Below are 21781 nucleotides of genomic sequence, written 5' to 3'. Positions count from 1 at the left end.
ATGACTGTTCTGGCTTTAATTCAAGGAGAGATGAGAACAAAAGGGCTAAAGAGTACAATCAGACAGAGTGAAAGAAATCTGGAAACCATGTGACTCAGGATGGAGAGCAATGGAATCAAATCCCTTAAATAAAAATGTATTTACAGCCGGGCGGTGGTGGCGCACGCCTTTAATCCCAGCACTCGGGAGGCAGAGGCAGGCGGATCTCTGTGAGTTTGAGACCAGCCTGGTCTACAGAGCTAGTTCCAGGACAGGCTCCAAAGCCACAGAGAAACCCTGTCTCGAAAAACCAAAAAAAAAAAAAAAAATGTATTTACAAAAAAAAAAAAAATCCCTCAGTACCCTAGGAAAAGCAAAACTGCCCCCCAGAACCCTTTTAGCTCACTATCAGTTCTCCCTCCAATCACAGCATACTGTACCTACATTTTCCTTTTTTCCTCTAAGTTAGTGGTTCTCAACCTTCCTTTGACCTTGATGTGACCCTTTAATGCAGTTCCTCATGTTGCAACCCACAACCATAAAATTATTCTCATTGCTACTTCATAACTGATTTTGTTATTGCTATGAAGTGTAATATAAATATTTTTTGAAGCAGAGGTTTGCCAAAGGAGTCACGACCTGTGCACAGGTTGAAAAATGCTGCTCTAGGTAACTTCTACTTACACTTGGAATCTCAGTTCCCAATTGTCAAAGGCTTCCCTACATTTCATTCATCTAAAAACTGGGATCTTACCCGTCAGAACTGCCCCCACAAAAAATAAAGGCTGTTTATAATTGTAGCTCCAACACCTACTCCTGACAAATTTATGACTGAATTAATTCCAAAAATAAAGTTCACAAGCAGAGATGCATGAAAGAAATGGCATCAAGAGAGGTAAAATTATGTAGGTCAATTGGGAAGAAAAGATATCAACAGAATTACCCAGCATTGGACCCTGTATGCCAAGCAAGATATGCCCACTGGTGCAATAGCGGCATGACTAATATGGGGGTAACCAATCAGTTTCTAATTGTATTAGAAACCTGATCCACAGGAAAGATGGATACTATAAGCCTGGTCAAAAGTCCACTGCTGGGGAGATCCTGGGCCCTATGTAGAACCTCCTACTGTTGACTTACTAAACACTCAAGTTGTTGACCTGTCTTCTGAACATTCATCTTTATACTCATAGATAATTTCTGATCTCAACCTTTATCAGAGAAGCCTCTTTTTGTAATGAACAGTAAGGACTCAGAACCTGCCAACTGCTAAGAATATTGACAGGGAGTGCTCAGTCCTAAATGGGCTACACTCCCCTCAAGGATTAGAGAATATCAAAGAAGTGAAAAGAATGTAAGAACGCAAGAGCAGGGGACAGAAAAGAGTGCTATGAGATACTGTCTTCTGGGGACATGGGAAGACCATTTGCACCTCTAAATTCACAGCAGCTGAGGTTATCTACACAAAACTGCACATGGTCAAGTCAGTTGATTTTTTTTGCTGTTGTTGTTTGTTTTTCCGAGACAGGTTTGAAGCCTGTCCTGGAACTAGCTCTTGGAGACCAGGCTGGCCTCGAACTCATGGAGATCCACCTGCCTCTACCTCCCAAGTGCTAAGATTAAAGGCGTGCGCCACCCACCGCCCAGCTAGTTGACTATTACTGAGAGTCAAGTTTTTGTTTTGTTTGTTTTAGGGGAACAGATGAGGCAGCTAATAAGCTCCCATGGACAGCCTCACACCAATACTCATGGGATAGCACTAAATTGATTCAGCAAACTATTTTTTAAGGTAGTGATAGCCTAGGGAGATGGTTGAACAGCTAAAGAGCACTTACTGCTAAAGAACCTGAGTTCTGTTCCCAGCACACACACCAGGCAGCTTATAACAACCACCTGTAATTCCAGTTTTCAGGGAATCCTACACCTCCAGCTTCCAACGGCACCCGCATTCATGTGCACATAACCACATGAACACACACACTTATCAATACAAAAAATAATAAAATAATTTTTTTAAAAGGACATGAAGGTGGGAGGGATACATATGAGGGGAGGTTAGGTGGAATAGAACACAGAATGATCAAGACATATTGTGTGTGTAAATTTGTCAAAGAATAAGTGTTATGTTGTTGTTTTTAATCTTAAGAAGTAGTTGGAGAGATGGCTCAATGGTTGAGTACACTGGCTGCTTTCCTGATTATTCAGGTTCAACTCCCAGAACCCACATGGCAGCAATGATGCCCTCTTCTGACTTTCGCAGGCACCCAGCAACCAAGCAGTGCACTGAGTACACGCAGTAAAAAACTCAAAGAAAATAAAAACAAATCTTTAAAAAAAAGATTCAAAAGAATTTTTAAAAATTCAAGATCCTTGGTTAAACTGAGAGTTCAAAGCTGGCCTGGGCTAGATCAAAGAAACCCTGTCTCAGATAGGGGAACCTGCTAGGTGACAGTGACACCACAGGTCTCTCTCTTCATCAGGTACTACTACAGTGACACCACAGGTCTCTCTCTTCATCAGGTACTACTACCAAGAGCTACCTTCAACACAATGATTTTAGTCTGTTTTTCCTTTCCCCTGACCATTAGGAAGAATACACTCCAAATTATTTTAACATTTGCAATACTTTCTTCTCCAAACTTCCCTTCAATACTGCTAGAAAAATACAGCTTGAAAAAAACAATAAACAAATTTTGTAATATATTAAATCTGAAGGACAAAAAGTTTTTTCCATGAACTACCTAATTTCAGATCTAAACTCCTGGTCAGATTGCTGGTAGGGTTAGATAGAACCATAAGTATCTTTTTATGAACAAAAGCATCAAAATGTATGCTTTAGAATTCACTCTACAGCCATAAAAAGATTTCTGTATATTGCTAAAATTTTTAACTAAAAAATGGAGACACACAAAACTACATCTACTTTTCCAAAATTGTGCAAAGGAAGTCATATCAAGTCATTATTCATGTTAAAGGAGAACCATCAATCTCAGAATGGTTGAATGAGTCACTCCTGAAGGAACCACCCCAACACAAATGTTTAATCCAAATAATTCAAACAAACCTAGCAAATAATCAGAGAATTTTTCAAGAAAAAAAGTATAAACAACCTACACTTAAATGAAAACTAGTAAAAAAAAAATCAATTAAATAATTTTTGTATGGTCAACCAAAAGATCATACACACTGGGGATTCTTCTTAATCACCCTACTTAGAGTAGAGCTATGCATTTAAAGACAGGTTTCCATTGTACCAAATTATCTGTGACTAACAAAGTAACATTAAGGAGGAAAGCATCAAACCCCAAATGTCAAACTCCTACTTCAATCCTCTTCTGTTCTATCATCTCCCTTTCGCCCACCTTTACACAAGTCTTTGAACAACTGGCCATTTAAGTGTATGTATTGGGTGTTCTCACCTAGGTATTTACCACTCCCTTTGCATAACTTTCCCCAATTGCTTCAAAAGAACCTTTTCCCTTAAAGCTTCCTATAGAGAAAAAGCTTTTCCTCAGACAGACTATACTGTCTCCACGATGCCATTTGTGTGCCTTTTTGGTCTCCTGCACTAGACTTGGGATCTCTATTTTGATAACACAAGAAGAACCTGTTGTATAAACACAGCTGTAAGTATTTAACATCAAAAATAAATGATATGCGTGGATACAGCGCAATGCATATTTCTTCTGATTTTTAAAACCTGTCTCATAAAAACCTTTTCACACAGGCTATGCAGTAATTTCCTCTTAAACTGTCAAAGGGGAAAAGCAAACTACACCGAGTATCATAAAGATTTATATTAAATCGCTTCAACTAACGATGGCTACTTTAGTACAAATACCTGAAGGACTTTTCTGCACATCCCCATCTAATCCCCCTCCAAAAACCCAGGCAACACAGAAATTTGCTACAGCAAAATATCTGAGGTTCTGAGACACTATCTAGTGTCTCCCCATGTAGCCCAGGCTTGTTTCAAATTTGCCATGGTTCCTGGCCTGGCTTGGCTTCCAAAACGCCAGGATTCTAAGAGTAGTTCACCAACCATAGTTTCAAGGATATTAGAGCTGCCTTTAAAAAAAAAAAAAAATCACATTCTTGTCTAATAAGGAGTCTTACACGTTTCCATTCGGGGAAACGTGTAAATGCACTGAACACCTGAGGAGTAGCACTACTAGCAAAATACCAAAATGTTTATAAGTCCTAAGACTATTTAAAATACAATTTTTTGAAAAATACTTGAAACTATTTTTAAATTGTTCCCACAGGGACAATTCAGCCAGCAATTTTCATTCGGACTCAATCTTACACAATCATGGATTTACTTCTTTTAATACTGGAATTGCTATGCAACCTAAGGGAAACTGTTCTCATCACAATTCCTAAAATTTTAAAGCCCAAGGTATTAACTTTCAAAGGGGGTCTCATTTTAAAGAGAAGGAGGAGTAGGTCTTTTTAGCTCCACATTCTATCGGGATTCCTTAAAAATTAGTAAGTTGTTCTGCTTAAACTTTTCTTCCCAAGTGTACCCTACACACGGAGACGGCAAAGGGCCCTGGATCTGAGCAAGGCTCGCCAAGCCAGCGATCCTCCCTAGCACAGCAGGGTGCTCCAAAGTCAACAGTTCCAGAGCGGTGTGGCACCTTATCAGCTTTCTCAAGGTATGCTGGGAAACCGTAAACGTTAAGAGAGCCACAAACACTGAGAATCAATTCCTCAGCAAAAAAGGCTGTGATCCCCCAGGGCTACGAGCAGACAGCAGGTCCTCCATACCCAGGGACGAGCCCAAGTGACACAGGGGACCCACTACCACCAACCTACAACCTTCCACTCCCCCCAGCTGACGCACGGCTTTATGCCGCGCGCTTGGGGCCCTGCCAACACTCGGGGTCAGTCCCAGCCAGCCACCGCCGGGCCTCCAGGCTCTCCGGAGCCCCGTACCTGACAGAGGAGACGCCGGGCGAGGCCCGTGACCGCCCCACCCGGCCCTGCGCGCCTCGCCCCTGGGGCCGCGCCTGCCCGCAGCCTTCGCCGGTCCCGCAGACCCCGCCGCGCCGCGGCCCGACGCTCCGGCTCCCGGCCGCCGCCCGCGGGGTCCCGAGCACGCCGCGGCCGCCCCAGGGCAAGGACGCCGTGCGGGCCAGCGGGCGGGCGAGCAAGGTGGGGGCGGGCTCCCGCGGCGCCCCCGCGGGCCGCAAGATGGCGGCGGCGCCGGGTTGAGCCCTCCGCGGCGCCCGGCTGGCTCCTTCCCCTCCCCTCCGCGGCCCGAGCAGCCGGGCAGCGGCGGACGGCGAGGCGCGGGCCGAGGGACGCAGCGGGGCCGCGGTCCCGACGCTAGGCGCGGGCGTGGGGGAGGGGAGCGCGGCCCGTCCCGGCCTTGCCGCCGCCCGCCCTCCGGCCCCATTCCCCGCTCGGGCACGTCCTAGGCGGCTTACCTTTGAATTTGAGGTCTGAGGGTGGGTCGAGGACCAGGATCTGCTCGTGCTTCGCCATGGCCCCGGAGGCGGACGCCATCGGAGACAGCGCAGAGCGGGGGCGCGCCCGCGGCGGCGGTTCGCTGGCGGGGGCGTGGGGAGGAGGGAGGACGACGGTGGCGGCGCCGACTCGGCGGAGCTCTAGGATGGGGCCAGGCTCACGAGTCCCGAAGCTCGGCGCCTGCTGCTCGGCCGCGGGATCCGGGGGCCTCCTGTCGGGTCAGCAGCTCCGGGTGTCACAACTGACTCAACCCCACACCAGCCGCCGCGGCCACGCGCACTGCGATCCTCGGCTCCCCACGTGACCGGCCCGACGTGCCGACGTGCGCGCCTCCGCGGCCCGGAGCCCTCGTGCCGGCCCCGCCCTCCGGGCCTAACCGGGCTAAAACGCTGAGTTAGTGCGCCTGCGTACCGCCGGCCCGGCTGCGGCTCCCGGCGCCGCGCCGCTGTCAATCGCTCAGGAGCGAGCCTGGGATGGGGTGGGGGTGGCAGAGAGGGCGGAGCGGGGCTCTCTGCGGGAGACGCGGTGCGCAGCGCTGGGTCTCCCGGAGCTGCGGGTGCAGAGCTGGAGCGCCTGCCGCGATGCTGCCCCACGGCGTTCCAAGTGGAATTCCGAACGGAAGCGGGTCAAGAAGTGCCGGGTACCTCGACTCCCAGCATGCTCCGTGCGGGCGGGGCTCCGCGGGGGCTGCCGGGAGCCGGGAAGGAGACCGCGGTCCGTTGGAGGCGAGTGGGTGGGGCCGCTGACCCGGCTCTTGGCTGGCCTAGGGCGTCTCGTCTGCCCTGGAAAAGAAAAGGGTTTTTTTTTTTCTTTCTTTTTTTTTTCCGGCTGCCTTGGAGGCCTGTGTCCCAGAAATAAGAGGCTGCCCTATGGGAGAGCGGCAGGGCGTGTCCGTCTGGTCGGCTCGGGATTCCTTCCGCCCTCTGCGGTGGCGCGCTCTGTTCTCCCTGGTGTTCTAAGGCTGCCTCCTCCCAAATCTCCCTCCTACCCAAGCAAAAACAGACTAGGAAACACACCTCGCTCAAAAGCAAATGGGTTCCAGGGGAAATGTGTGCCAGACACATGTAATCAGGCTAGCAACGAATGTCCGGTCCCACAGCGTGGAATTCACGTGCTGGGTCTACGACTCATTTCAAACCCAAGCCAAATAAATCTGCCACGTTCTCCTGCTAGGAACACATTTTATCTGCATCACTTAGGAGAGCCTGTACCTAACGAGGAAAAATGCCTGGCAGCGAAGTTGCAGACAGACCTTCAGCCCATTGCCAGCGTATCCAGGGACAGGAAGAGCAAACAAAACAAATAGATGTGCTGTAGAAAATAAACCTTTATTGTGTCCTATGGTGCTGCTTGAATTTAAATCTCTAGGAAGCTCCAGGCCAAACAAAGGACATATTGATGCTGTTGCTACGAAGAAGCAGCCTAGAACTCCCCAGGAAGCAAGTGTTGAAAATGGGACCATCTATATACCACAGCTACTTAAACTTTTTCAACTCGCCTCCCTTTTCACCTGAGAAAATTTTATGCCACTCTAGGTGTATAGGATATATTATATTGGTACAAAGCAAACACTGATAATAGATCATAGAGAAGTTTGTTTTCGTAATGAAACGCCTTATTTTATGTACTAACCTAAAAATGAATTTTGAAAATAAATTTCAAAAAGCAAACCAAAAAGTTTATCTATTTAAGACAAAAGCAAGTTTGTATACAAATGAGATAGCTTCGATTGTTCGTTTTTAAATAAAGTTATTCTTGGATGAATATTTGATACTTCTGGACTCAACATTTTCAACTTTTTTTTGGAGTTGACTGCTATTTTGATTTATAATTACCAATGCTGAGAATCATTTCATATAAATTCCTAGTGCAAAATGGCAAAAATGGGTTTGGAAACATTTCAGAAATAGTTGGAAATTCTATCCTAATCCCCAGCCAAATTTATTTAGGGACTTTTTTTTTCAGTGAAATTCAAGTCAGTAACCCAAACTCCATTTTTTAAAACCAAATATTCTAACATAATACAACCCAAAGACGAGTAAGTTTGACAGGTTCGAAGAAACAATAATAGGAAAATAGTAAGTCTTTTCTTCCTTAAGGCATTATGTCTTTATAGGGGTAGAAGACTGGGGGTAGAAGGGATGGCTCAGCAGTTAAAAGCACATGCTGCTCTTGCAGAAGACTTAAGTTTGTTGCCCAACATCTAGGGCAAGCTGCTCATTGATGCCTGAAACTCCAACTCCAGGGGCAGCCATGCCTCTGACCTCTGGGGGCACTTGCACGCACTCATGTGCACGGACCCACACAAGGATACATGATTAAGAACAATAAATGTCTTTTTTTTTAAGGCTAGAAAACTATAGTTAAAAAAAAAAAAAAAAAAAAAAACACTGCAGTCCATAGGACAGTCATCTCAAATCTGAGCTTCGGTGTTTCAGGCAGCAAACATTAGACCTACAAGATGGCATGCACAGAACACAGGTTCCATTGTTCAGAACCAAGGCTGCGGTGATAATGCGACCCAGATGAGCACCTCCAGAAAGCCTCTGGATTCACCACTCCTTTGACGTTTGGTTCTGATTGTTGCTGTGCGTTCAGAAACCTTCTGCTGTTGTGAAACCTTTCCCAACCCCACAGTCAGTTACACGACCTCACAAGGACACAGAACCCACAGTTTAAGAAGTTGAGGGCCTACACAGAGTCCGTGCCGCTGCCCCACCTCGGAAGCATTCACAAAAGACAATGCCAAACCTCAGGCACAGCTCTTCAGTCATGAAGAGCCAAGTAAGATGGAGGTGCTTAAATTTGCTTTTACTTTGAATTCTTTTTAACCACAAAGGCCTTTTTGAAATGTCAATTTATATAAAAGAATATATTTCAATTATATGTATATATGTGTATATATGTTTGTATATATACACACACACACAATTTGAAAGAGAGCTTGTGGGTTTAGTTTAGTTTTAAAAAGAAATGTGGTTGATAACCAGTCCATAAGATGGTGTTGCATATCCGTTTCATTCCGAACTGAAGACCTAAGAGTCCTGACAAACTCCAGTATTGTGATTGCCGAAGAACTCTTGTATAGACATGCTAGCCTTGGCTAAATGACCACTTCACCTCTGGTTAGACAGCTCTCATTAGGAAGCATAGGAACCCTCAGTGTGCCCGACAGTCAGCAGAATCTCACGCAGAGGAAGTCGTCTGCAATGGGACCGTGATTATCCCTTCGCGGTGGTTTAATGTGACACCCACATTGGGTGAATTGCAGAAACTTCTTCCTGTGTAAGTCATTTACCACTGGAATCAAATGCTTCTTGGTGTTACTTTAAAAAAAAAAAAAAAAACAACAACAAAAAACTAGCAAGTCATGTACATATACTCTTAAGAACTAAGCACCAAGCCAGGCATGGTGGTGCGTGCCTTTAATCCAGCCCTCAGAAGGGATAGGCATGTGGGGCTTTATCTCAACCAGCCAGCCTAGTATACATAGTGAGCTCCAGGCCATCCACCTCTGCCTGGTGAGGCTACATCTCAAAAAGAGGAGGAGGAGCTACTATAAGAATTTAAATAGCTACTCTTCTAGGAACACTTGCAACATGTGTTACTATTAGGACGTTAATGCTGCTCCTGAATCATCTGCCCCTCATAAACGAGCACGCTTGTTTAAGCGATCTGTGCTTTGGCATTTATTAGTGTCTTTCTTGTAGTACAAAGAACTCTAAAAAACATCAGCACACACTATTCAACTTTGTAACCGTTGGCAAGTGTGACTTGTGTTGTCAGCTATGGAAATGAAAACAGGTGAGGACATTCACGTCAGTATTGGAGCTAACCCAGGAAGGAGAACACTGCCCCATGTACGTTCTGTGTATTTTTAAGTGATTTGTTTTGATTGTATGTGTACATGTGAGTGCCTGCGTGTATTATGTGCATTGTGCACATACCTGGTCCCTATGGAGGTCAGAAGAGGGTGTTTAATTCTTATCATTGGACTTGCAGGCAGTTGTGAGCTGCCCAGTGTGGGTGTATTCTCAACTGCTGAGTCATCTCTCCAGCCACAGATTCTGTGTATTTTTACTCTTCCCGCAGCCACCATAAATGACACCCCACAGTAATCCAGGCAACAATGTAAGACTAATCAATTTCTATTGTTTAACAGAAGGGGGAAACGTGGAGACCAATGCTTATTCTCTTCTTAGATTGATTCGGACAACCCAGAAACGTCTTTCTAGTACCCTTAAATGTATTTCTATAAACATATACATATTCTTGAACACAGTTCTCTAAATTTTATGAGCCTCAGAGATAAGAAAACTGTTATTTCAGTTACTCAGTTATTTCAACTGGTTTGAACTACTAAAAATATTCACCTTTAGACCAATTATCTCCATGGGCTTGACAGTATTTTTTCCATTATGTTGTTGCCAGGAAACGAACTTTTGACCTTTGGAAGGGCAGACAGTGCTCTTAACCACTGAGCTATCTCCCCAGCCCTTTGACAGTATTTTTTCAAGGTTGTACAAGTGACACCTATCTTATCAGGATATGTTGGTGCATACTTGTTAGTATCAGCAATTGAGAAGCTGAGGCTAGAGAACTGCAAGTTTGAGGTTAGCCTGGACTACACTACAAGATCGTGTCTCAGACAGTCCATCAAAAGTATTCCTTCTTAGCCAGGCGGTGGTGGCGCACGCCTTTAATCCCAGCACAGCACTCGGGAGGCAGAGGCAGCGGATCTCTGTGAGTTCGAGACCAGCCTGGTCTACAAGAGTTAGTTCCAGGACAGGCTCCAAAACCACAGAGAAACCCTGTCTCGAAAAACCAAAAAAAAAAAAAAAGTATTCCTTCTCAACAGGTAAACTTAACCTTCAGTATAAAAGTGCTCTATAGCAATAAGTTTGTTTATGAATAATTCCCTGAATAACTGGAATCAGTGAGCATTTGGAAGAGTGCTGTTAATAAACATTAAGACTAATAAAATACAACCAGTAAAAGTACAATGTAGTGATATTTTGTCTGTATTTTAACAAAGCTTGCCCAAAGATCAAAGTGTAGGGTTAAAGCACTAGAGGCGAGGGAGTGGTGGCACACACCTTTAATCCCAGGACTTGGAAGACAGAAGCACAGGGAACTCTGTGAGTTCAAGGCCACCCTGGGCTACACAAGATTGAATCTGTCTAAAAGAGAAACAGAGGTCACACAAAGATGATTCCAACACTTGGGATCACACGCCTTTAATCCCAGCACTAGGGAGGTGGAGACAGGAGTGATATGGCTGGGCAGAGACAGGTGCATAAGGAGACAGGAGCTCGGGAGCAGTCTGAGGTTTGGTGGAGACATTCGCAGTTTAAAGATGAGTCTAGGAGAGAGTCCGAGGACATGACTGTCCCTTCGATCTGAGTGTTGGTTGAGGTAAAACGTCTCTCTAGTGGCTGCTCTGCTTCTCTAATCCTTCAGCTTTCACCCCAATATCTGACTCCGGGTTTTATTTATTAAGACCAATTAGAATTCATGCTGCAGTACAAACATCAGCTCTGAATTGTTTGGTTCAAGTCCTGGTTTCCACTATGTGATCTTAGCAACTCACTACATCTTTCTTTACCTATTTGACATCTACAAAGTGAGACGTGAAGGCGTACATTCCAGATTTGTCACAATAACTAAATGGGTTATAACACGAGCTTGGAACAGTGCCCAGAACTGTTACAGTGTTAGTGTTAAGTTTTAAAATACTTCAGTGTGCCTAGTATCGTGGAAGATGCTGGCGACTAATGCTGGGATTCAGTTTCTACACAGCAGGCTTACACTCAACCCAGAGAGACAACGGTGGAATAATTATTTTATTCAAATTGCAGTAAACAAGAATGAGAAGTCTAGTGTGAGAGTGGTCAGTGATAACTGATTTGAGGGTCGAGAGAAAAATCTCTTGCAAGAGCGATAAGAGGTGAAGGCCAATAGGTAGCGTGTGTAAAGACTAAAGGACGTAAGCCAGCCTCGTTCTAAATCCATAAGGAAGACTGATGTGATCACAGTGCATAAACCTTGAAGCACAAAACGAGAGAGGAAACGAAAAGACCAGATGTGTCCTTTACTTTTCTGTTGCGTGATAGACACCTGATAAAAGCAGCTTAAGGAAGAGAGCATGTGTTTTGGGTCACCGTTGGAGGACAATCCACCTCGGCAGGCAAGTTGAAGGGCTGAGAGTGACTGACCGCAGGTGTGTCTCCTGGTTGGTTCTAAATCCGGTCACACTGAGAATATTTTTCTAGGTCATGTAGACTGTTTTAAAACATGCTAATGATTTGCTCTTTATCTCTGGAAAATGAGAAATCACCGAAGGGTTTAAAAACAGAGTCTTTCTCAAAATTATGTGTGTATACATATGTAAGCATAAGTACCCATGGAGGCCAACACGTGGCATCAGATCCCCTGGGGGCTGTAGTTACAGCCTCGTGAGCCAGGGAACCAAACTCTGGTCCTCTGCAAGAGCAGTCTTAATCGCTGAGCCATCTCTCCCACCCAACAGTGGAGTCTCAGGAGCAGTCTGTAAAATTTCTTTTGTTGCACTGCGGAGACTGGCTTAAAGTGAGTCAGAAGTGGAGAACCAGTTGAGGACATGCTGCAGTTCAGATGACAATAGAAGCTGTGGCAGGGGGTGGCAGCATGAGCCAGGGTAGGAACTGATGGAGATGCAGGAAAACACGATCTCTTTGTGTGGGATCAATAACCGATCTGTTACCGATTAGGGTGGTAATCAGTAAGGTGGAAAGTGGAACTGGGGCAGTGAAAGCTACCTCAGCTTCTGACTTTCACGGGTGAGTGATGCCATTCATGGAAAGAGATTGAGGGCCGGGATACAGGGACGGAACTATCGAGAGGCTAGACTGTGGCAAAGATGCTTTTGAGACATTCATGGAGAAACATTGAGTAAACGATGGATGTTCGGCCGGCAGATCTGCACTGGAAACCAGATCACAGTCAGAAGCATGCATGGTAATCGAGATGATGGGCGTGAATGAAATCACTGAATACGTAGGGAAATGGAGACTGTCACATGGGTTCTCGGGGAGCTGTATATTTTCAGTATCTCATTAGACAGAAGCTGTTGTCAGTAGGGAAGGGTGGCCAGAGAGGAGAACTAGGAAGACATATCCATCTGGGGGCCCAGTTTTGCCATTCCCAAAACCTTTGGTGATTCTTTTCTGAATGTCAGAGGCCAACTTCATGCAGCTAAGACTCTGATGAGCAAATGTGCCTGTACTGGTTACTTTTCTGTTGCCGCGATTAAACCATCATGACCAAGGCAGTTTATAAAAGAAAGAGTGTATTTGGTCTTATGGTTCCAGGGGAATAAGAATCCATGTTGGCAGAAATGTGGTGTCTGGAGCCAGAAGCCAACAGCTTCCTTCTTGAACCGCAAGCAGGAAGCAGAGAGAGCTAACTCAACATGGCACAACGCCTGAAGTGGCATACTCTCTTCAGTAAGGCCAAGTGTCCCAAGCCTCTGCAAATGGCAACACCAGCTAGGGACTAAGTATTCAAATGCTCAAGACTATCCAGGGACATCTCATTCAAACCATCACAGTGTTCAACCAATGAGACACATTCAGAGAACATTACTCTGTCTCTCCCAGATATTTTCCTGCTGGAGCAAGAACACACAGGCTTACAATACATTGGCTAGTTTTCTGAATATCAAGAGGCAGCTAATTATTGCAAGGTCAAGTAAGAGCCATGACCTCAAGAAATAATTAATATCTCTTCCTGGTCTCTGGATCAAAGGTGTGTGTGTCGTAACGTCGTCGGTTCCTGAGCCATATCACAGGTGCTCAGTGGGGTTGGCTTAGTCTTGTCCCAGAGAGCCTAGTTTAGATCCTGCTTCCAGCTCTCCCCCAACTTTATAAGTACCCAATACCCATCTTGTGTTACTCCCTGGTTATAATACCTGAAGGGTGCAGAGAATAAGTCACGATGGACAGGACTGGGAGACATTAGTTTGCAGAGTGGCCGTAGTGTGAGGGTAAAAATGAGAAGGTGCATTTGTTAAACAGATGGATTTGGGAATGCTAACAACCTGGGACAAGGTCAGAAGAATCACAGGATTACACAACTGTGCGATTGATTGTAAATGTACGCCTAGGTACTTACTGTAGTGTGTTTGTAAGACTTCAGTAGGAAACACAGATTCCCAGAAAAGGCAAACTAAAGGATGCATTGCCATGAAATAGTCTAAGCTGGAAAGGAACTGGAAAAAATTACCCTGAAGACTTTTGGGTGACCAGGAGAAGTAGCTAAAACTAGATTAATAATCTTTATGTGTAAAAACAAATTTAAAGAATATGTATTTTCTTTATCTTTCCAACTTTAGAAGCAGTGTGTGCCTATACAAGAAATTACATAATCCAATGACATAAAAATAAGAATTCACCACATCTTCAACTATACCACAGTAGGCGAGATCACCGACCGGATTCTGTGTCATTCCCCAACATCCTACAAATATTCACCTTGCTGTAATCATTGGTAGCATTGTAAGGATTCTGGAGCTGGAGAGGTGGCTAGGTAGTTAGGAGCACTGGCTGCTCTTGCAGGCAATCTAGGCTTGGTTCCCATCACCCACATGGTAGCTCACAACCATCCTTAACCCCAGTTCCCAGGAGGTTCAGCTTTGTTTTCTGGTCTCAGCAGGCACCAGGCAATAGGCACAGACACAGTGCCCAGACATACTTGAAGACAAAATACACATTCACATAAAATAAGGCAAATTAAAAAGAAAAGAATTCTAATACCTTGCCACATAATTGTTTTATTGAGCCAGCAGTATCTTAGCATTACCTGAATGGTCCATTGGGATGAGTCCTTATCTTTTACCATGTGAACGCATAGACTAGACTGCTATGCCTTATTGATGAATGTGTAGATTAAAATGTTTCTTTTTCTAAAGCAACAAATAACATTTCAGAGAAGAACCTTAAGCACATTATCTGTAGCACAGGATATCTTAATTTCCACAGGAAGACAGAGAGTAGTAGGACCACTGGATCAAGGACTCCTTCAATGCAGATGACACTCTGGTTATCCAAAGGGTCCCACCAATGCATACATCTGGCAAGAATAGACATGAGTCCATATCTTCTTTCCTCAACAGTAGGGTGAAGTTTCTGTCCCACCAGCAACTCCCAAATAAGCACATTGAGACTAATAGTACTTATAACTGCTTGGCCAATAACTCAGGCTTATTACTAACTAGCTCTTACCTTTTGAGTTAACTCTTATTCCTTATTTACGTTCTGTCTTATGAAGGTACCTTTATTAGCATGGCACATTCATCTCCTGCTCCTTCTGTATCTGGCTGGCAACTCCTTTGACTCCACCCTTTTTCTTCTTCCCAGAGTCCTCTGTATCTGGCTGTCCCACCTATTCTTCCTGCCTGGATACAGGCCTGTAGCTTTTTATTAACCAATGAGAGTAATACATATTCACAGTGTGCAGAAGGATTAACAGCACACCAAGTTCCAATGACATACATGAGCAACCTTGAATAGTCTGTCTGCCCTCTAAAAACTTATGGTTTACTAAATTTCTGTTGACTCCATCCTTAGACCTTGCTTCCACCCTGTCCTTTTGCTCAACACTTTCCAATAGGCTGCAAAAGTAAGAGCCCTGTCACTTCACTGTCTGAGCTGGTAATGTTCCCGCCACAACTGCAGTTTGCTCTTGTAGGAAATTCAGCAAGACAGAAAACATCAGTGAACATGGAAGTTTTCCTTCATACCTTGCCTGGCCGCTCACAGCCTTCTTGTACAGCAGTTCAAGAAGTATCTAGGCCCCCATCACTTTTTGCTGCCCTGTGTGATTATACAGTTAAACTCCATGCCTTCCTAAAGTAGCAACAATCCAACTCATATTTACTATCTATGAGAACTAAATGATATAATCTGTTAAGACATAATTCTATTTTACCAAACATTAACCAAAATGATTTGGTATTATAAATGTTTTTTGAGACGTAGGTTTTATATCTACAACCAAATTCCGTCTTTTTTATTCAAATGTCTTTTAAACAGACATTAACTCCTAGATTTTTCTGAAAATTATCAAGACTTTATTTACTACTTAGTCAAAACGTGGCTGATGATCTATTTAGAGTCATGCTTTCAGTCTGGAATATGTAAAAAGTCTAAATGAACATGCACAAGCATTTATGACTTAAGAAGAAAGAGAAGAAGTATGGAAGAAAGGAAACTAGAGTCTAGGATATTTGAGACAGCCTTTGAAAGTGTCTGACCATTGTGAGACCATGGCATTTTTTTTTTTTTTAATGTCGGGGTATATATTGCCATACACACAGAAGCATGGTTTTTAAAGACATTTTCCTACTAGAGCAAGTAAGTTCTTTTCCCAGGGGAAGGGGTTTGTTAATAAGGTCATTTGTGTTCATAACAGGATTGTTCCCAATATCCAAAGTTTGGAAACAACCCAAGTGCTCACCCTCAAGTGAATAAGTAACAGAACTAGGTATGTGGCATCGTGATAGCTAATCTTTATTATGAACCTGACTGGCTTTAGAATCAATTAGGAGACACTTTGCTGCATGTTCCCAAAAAGGATTAACTGAAGAAGCAAGTCTCACCCTTTTGTGGTATTAACCCCTAGGCTGGGGGCAGGGGCAGGCTGGAGTTTTGTTTTGTCTTGTTTTGTTTTGGTTGGTTGGTTTGATTTGGTTTGCTTGTTTGTTTTGGAGCACATCCTGGAACTAGCTCTTGTAGACCAGGTTGGCCTTGAACTCACAAAGTTCTGCTTGCCTCTGCCTCCAGTGGGTGGGTGCTGGGACTAAAGGCGTGTACCACTTCCACCCAGCTCCAAGCTGGAGTTTTTAAAAGGGAAAAGAGAAAGCAAGCCGCGCACCCACCACCATCTCTCTCTTCTGTGGCTGCAAACAGTGTGGCCGGCTTCCTCTACTCCCACTGAAAAGCCTTCCCAGTCACGATGGACTGAATCACCTAAACCATAACTCTAAACAAACCCTTCCTTCTTCAAATTGAGTTTATCAGCTCTTTGGTCATGGTGACAGGAAAAGGAGACAGTATTTGTCTGCAGTCAAATATTATTAAGTCTCAAAAAGGAAGGGAGCTGAAGTCCCTAGCATCAGGGGGTTCACAAGTGCCTATAACTCTGTCTCCAGGGAAATCTGATGGCCCTGACCATCTGAGCACCTGCACACCCAAGCACAGAGACAAACAGAGGCACATACATACACTACTGCATAGAATTACAAATAATTAAAAACAAATAGAAGGGGAACTAGAGAGATGGCTCCACAGTTAAAAGAGCTTGCTGCTCTTCCAGAGGAACAGTTCAGTTCGCAATCCCCAAATCAGTAGGCTCACAGATATGAGACTCCATCTCTGAGGGTCTGAGCTACATGACAAGTTCCAGATCAGCCTAGGATACAAAGTGTGCCCTTGTCTGAAATAAGCAACAGGCAGAGCATGCTGGTGCACACCTGTAATACACTCAGTCAGAGGCAGGTGGATTTCTACGAATTCAAGGCCAGCCTAGTTTACACAGAGCATTCCAGGCTAGCCAGAGCTCTGTAGTGAGACCCTGTCTTAAAAACAAAAAGGAAATTCTAACACATCTTACAACAAAGGTGAGCCTCAAGAACACCATGTGAAATGAAATAAGACGAAAAGGCATGTGACTAGACCCACATGAGGTACCTGACGTGGTCACACAGGTGGGAACAGGGTGTGCTTCCCAGGAGCTATGGGTTCCGGAGATTGATTGTACAATGATGTGGATGTTTTTAACATGACTGGACTGTGTGTATAATGGTTAAGACATATCAACAATAAAAAAAATGAAAATGTTTGCTATAGCCGTTTAGCACAAATGGTTAATCACTTAATTATGTAATGGTGTCTTTGATGTCTCTTTCTGTCTTCAGTAGCTCTTCTTACCTCATGTACAATGGTCTTAAGCAATAGCTTATGGATCAAGGGTCCAGGGCTAAGTTCAACTCTACCATTAAGATAAGGCCAGTAAGGGACTGGAGCCATGGCTCAGCAGTTGCTGGCCTCCTGAGGCACAAGACTAGGCATGATACACAGATACACAGGCAAAACACTTATGCACATGAATAAACATTTGCTTTTTGAGACAGGATCTCTCTATTACATACCTTTGGATGTCCTGGAATTCACTCTGTAGACCAGGCTGCCCTCAAACTCACAGGGATCCACCGGCTTCTGCCTTCCTGAGTGCTAGGATTAAGGTGTGTGTCACCATGACCAGTCAAATAAAAATATTTTAAATGAAGCTAATAAAATTCTTGCCCTACAAAGCTGTGAAAAATCAAACAAGACAGTATTTCTAAATACCTGATCATAATACTTGCCAATTTGTAAGCACTCAATAACTGTATTCTTTATTTTGTAATTATTAGTTCATATGCATACGTGTCATTTTCTTTGTTTCTCTTTTAACGTTCATCTTCTGTTGCCATAACAGAATATCTGAGACCGGGTAACTTTAGAGAGTTTGTTTGCTTTGGAGGAACAAACTTGGCAAGGCTCTGGGTTAGGGCCAGGCATGCAGAAAGAGGAAGGGGTGGGCGTGCAGAAAACAGTGGGCAAGGCTGACCGTCCACTATAGATGATCTGTTCCCCAGAGCAAGAGATTAACTCATCAGTGGTGTTCTGCCCCTGTGACCAAACACCTCTCCCATTTGGCTCCATCCCCCAATCCTCCCATGTTGAGGAACTACAGTCTGCAGTAGGTGACTTTGAAGAAGAAACTCTGTGTCAGGGGATTTGAACACACTGATAACTGAGGAAAACTACACACTAAAAAGTAGATCATTACCACTGGGGACTCAATGGCACAATCTGTCAAAGAGTTGCTCCCAAAGGAATTTGCAGGTGTGGTGCTATTGATTATGTCTAGACTATAATTGCATCAGCATACTAATTTTTTTTCTTTTTTTTTCCCCCAAGACCTTGTGTAGTCCCAGTTGGCCTGGAACTTGTATAAACCACCACTCAAAGTCACAGAAATCCACCAGTCTGTGTCTGAGAACTGAGACGAAAGATCTGTGTCACCATGCCTAGATGAATTCGTAATCTTTACAAAAAAAAAAATAGGAATGTGAATTCATGTGGGCATTGCACAAAAAAGTAAACATTCAAATCCAATACCCATCCTTTAAGTCTACAAGACAAATAAAGATGGAGTCACTCTATAGTTGAAAAGATACTCTCCATAGATATCCAAGCAGCTCCAACCATCAACCATTAGGAATCTGAAAGTTCTTTGGAAGCGTGGAAAAACCTGGGATTCCAGGGAGAGATGGATGGTGGCATTGCCTTAGCTCCTTTTTGATTGCTGTGATGAAACACCTGACTAAGGCACTTACAAAAGAGCGCATTTCATTTGGGGGGCATAATTCAGAGGGTTAGAGTCTGTGACAATCATGGCAGGGAGCATGGCAGAAGGCAAACAGGCATGTAGCTGAGAGCTTACATCTGGATCCACAAGCTCCAGACAGAGAGAGCGAGCTGAGAATTCGGTGAGCTTTTGAAACCTCAAAGACTGCTCCCAGGAACAAACCTCCTCCCGCAAGGCCACATATCCTAATCCTTCCCAAAGACTTTCACCAAGCTAAACATGTTACATGCCTGTAATCCTTAAGACTCGGGAGGCTGAGGTAGGAGGACCCTGAATTTAAGCCAGCCTGGGCTGTATAGCAAGTCCTTGGGAAACAGGGAAAGGGAACAGAATGAGAGGAGAAGAAGAGACAAAAGCAAAGGGAAAAGGAGGGAAGGGAAAGGAGTAGAAGGAAAGGGGAGGAAGAAGGATCTTTCTCACACAGTGATTTCAGTCTGGCAGGAAGACCCCGAGTCATTAAGGCCATAAACACTGGGAGCAGCCCTCATACCCATTGGAGTTGAATTACTAGAGAAGCTATGCGAATTCCTGTTTCTCAGCTCTTCTAACAGCAAGGCCACACCTCACAGTCTGACTGCTGTGATGATTTAAGAGAAGTCTTTTTACACCAGTCTATAGGAAAGATCCCAGCTCCCCCTGCACCTTCTAAGCCAAGAACCATTAGCCGGCCAGTGACTTCCTCCTCCTTCTAAGGTCAGTGGAAGATATTGATTGAGGCGTCATTAGCCTCACATTTAGCTTAGCTCTTCAGACACCACATTGTTGTGGGCTTTCAGATGCAAGGGCCACGAGGGGTGTGTGTGTGTGTGTGTGTGTGTGGGGAGGGGTAGCACATTTTTATCAAGAGATGAAGTTGGGAGAAATGAGGCTGGGCAGAGACAATGGCCCTGCTCTTCCTGTGTTCTCAGTAACATAGCTCAGTTTTACTTACAATTATTTTTAACTGAAAGGACACCCTCACTGAGTGTGTTAAAAATAATGTACATGGCCAGGCGGTGGTGGCGCACGTCTTTAATCCCAGCACTCGGGAGGCAGAGGCAGGCGGATCTCTGTGAGTTCGAGACCAGCCTGGTCTACAAGAGCTAGTTCCAGGACAGGCTCCAAAACCACAGAGAAACCCTGTCTCGAAAAACCTAAATAAATAAATAAATGAATAAATAAATAATAATGTACATGTCTAGTCAACAGAAGTAGTGTGCCATTTTCTGTTAGTTTTCATTATTAGGTTTCTCTATTTTAATCCCTGACTGCCATAACCAAATGTCATGTCTTCGCATTTACCGTTTTCTATGATCAGAGCTCAGATTTTTGAATAACTCACTTCTTTCTCCATTCTGGAATTTGAAAATCACAATTTTATTACATTTTAAAGTGAAGTTTCATTACTGACTCCATGCTACCTGAACCCAGCATTTGTCAATTTGTCATTATTGCTCTCCTCTCTCTCTCTCTCTCTCTCTCTCTCTCTCTCTCTCTCTCTCTGTGTGTGTGTGTATGTGTGTGTGTGTGTGTGTGTGTGTGTACATGTGGAAGTCAAAGAAAACCTTGTGGGAATAGGGTCCTTCCTTCTACCGGTAGGACCTAGAAATTGAATTAAGGTTGTCAGTCTGGGCAGCAAGGACATTTACCCACTGAGTTATCTTGCCAGCTCTTTATTACTTTATATAAGCACAGAATGTAGTCTTTCATAGTTCCCTTATAAAGTCTGGGGAACCTAAAATTATCTGCTAAAAATAACAACAGAATTCTAAGCAACAATATTCCATAATTTCCAAGTTTGGGTTGCATTAAATTTATTTGAAATAACCATGTCTACCTCAGAAAGACTGGTGCTAACTAGTGAAAGAGAGCGCACGGACCTGCCTGCACCTGGAGGAAGAGTGACCGTCTAAGCCACAGACCCCAGCTGCACCAATCGGAGGAAGAGATGGGCAGACAGCAGTGTAAAAACACATTCAACAACATGAAGAGCGCAGCTATCTCAGCTGGCAGAGCATCAGACTCAATCTCAAGGTCGTGGGTTTGAGCCCCATGTTGGGCATCAGACTTACCTAGAAGTATTTTTCGTCCCACTGGTCCCGCTGTGTGGAAGCCCAAACATGTCTGAAGGTTAGAGAGTTTTAGCTTGTACAAAGTTGTTGACATCAAGTGTGGCTATACACCCTGACCTAGGGTGTGGTTACTTGGTGTTTTTGACATTAAGATGGCCCATACAGGTAGACCCCCTACACCCTGACCAAAAGTCGGGAAATTCAAGCATATTTCTGCTCTTTCTTTTGAAATAGGAGGTATGACCTAGGGAGTGGCTGTCTTCAGAATACTTGGTCTAGGATGGGTTCACTGCCTAAACAACAGAACGCTTTTCTCAAGTATTAAAGCAAGCACTGTTCACATTTTCCTTTGTATCATGTTAAGGCATGATACCCATGTTTGTATTCGGGTATAAAAGTGTATGGAAAATAAACACGGGTGAATTCAGCATTCAGTATTAACTGAGTTGCCCTCCTATTACTATCCTATGTCTTTGTGATTCTTTCTTATTTCTGTTCCTCCTACTTATCATTTTTAATCCCCATGCTTCTACCTAACATTTTCTAATCCCCATGATTCTGCCCTGGGATGTATGAGCCCTCCCCCCGCCCCCGTGGCTGGAATTCCAGCAGAAGTTACCCCAAAAAGGTGGCCCCCAACACCACTGGACCATTTTTTCCCCCTGCCTGTTCCAAAGTCACTTATGAGATAACCACTCTGAGGCTTATTATTATTTGTAATTTCTGGCCAATGTCTTAGACTTTTTATTGACTAGCTCTAACTATTAACCCATTTCTATTAATCTGTGCATTGCCATGAGGCCATGGCTTACTTGTGCAGCATGTTA

At 44.2% G+C, this 21781-nt stretch overlaps 1 protein-coding gene across 1 annotated transcript in view; it reads right to left on the bottom strand.

The window, feature by feature from the left end:
- The window catches only part of Vapa (VAMP associated protein A), a 35888-nt gene extending 29809 nt beyond the window's left edge, over nt 1-6079 (bottom strand). The window contains exon 1 of the mRNA XM_057762962.1: nt 5412-6079. Coding sequence (XP_057618945.1) covers nt 5412-5490 — 79 coding nt within the window. The 5' untranslated portion in view covers nt 5491-6079. The remainder of the gene's footprint in view (nt 1-5411) is intronic.
- Between the last annotated feature and the right edge of the window lie 15702 nt (nt 6080-21781).

Source organism: Chionomys nivalis, chromosome 2, assembly GCF_950005125.1.
Source record: "Chionomys nivalis chromosome 2, mChiNiv1.1, whole genome shotgun sequence".
NCBI lineage: Eukaryota > Metazoa > Chordata > Mammalia > Rodentia > Cricetidae > Chionomys > Chionomys nivalis.
This window is presented reverse-complemented; position numbering and strand designations above follow the sequence as displayed.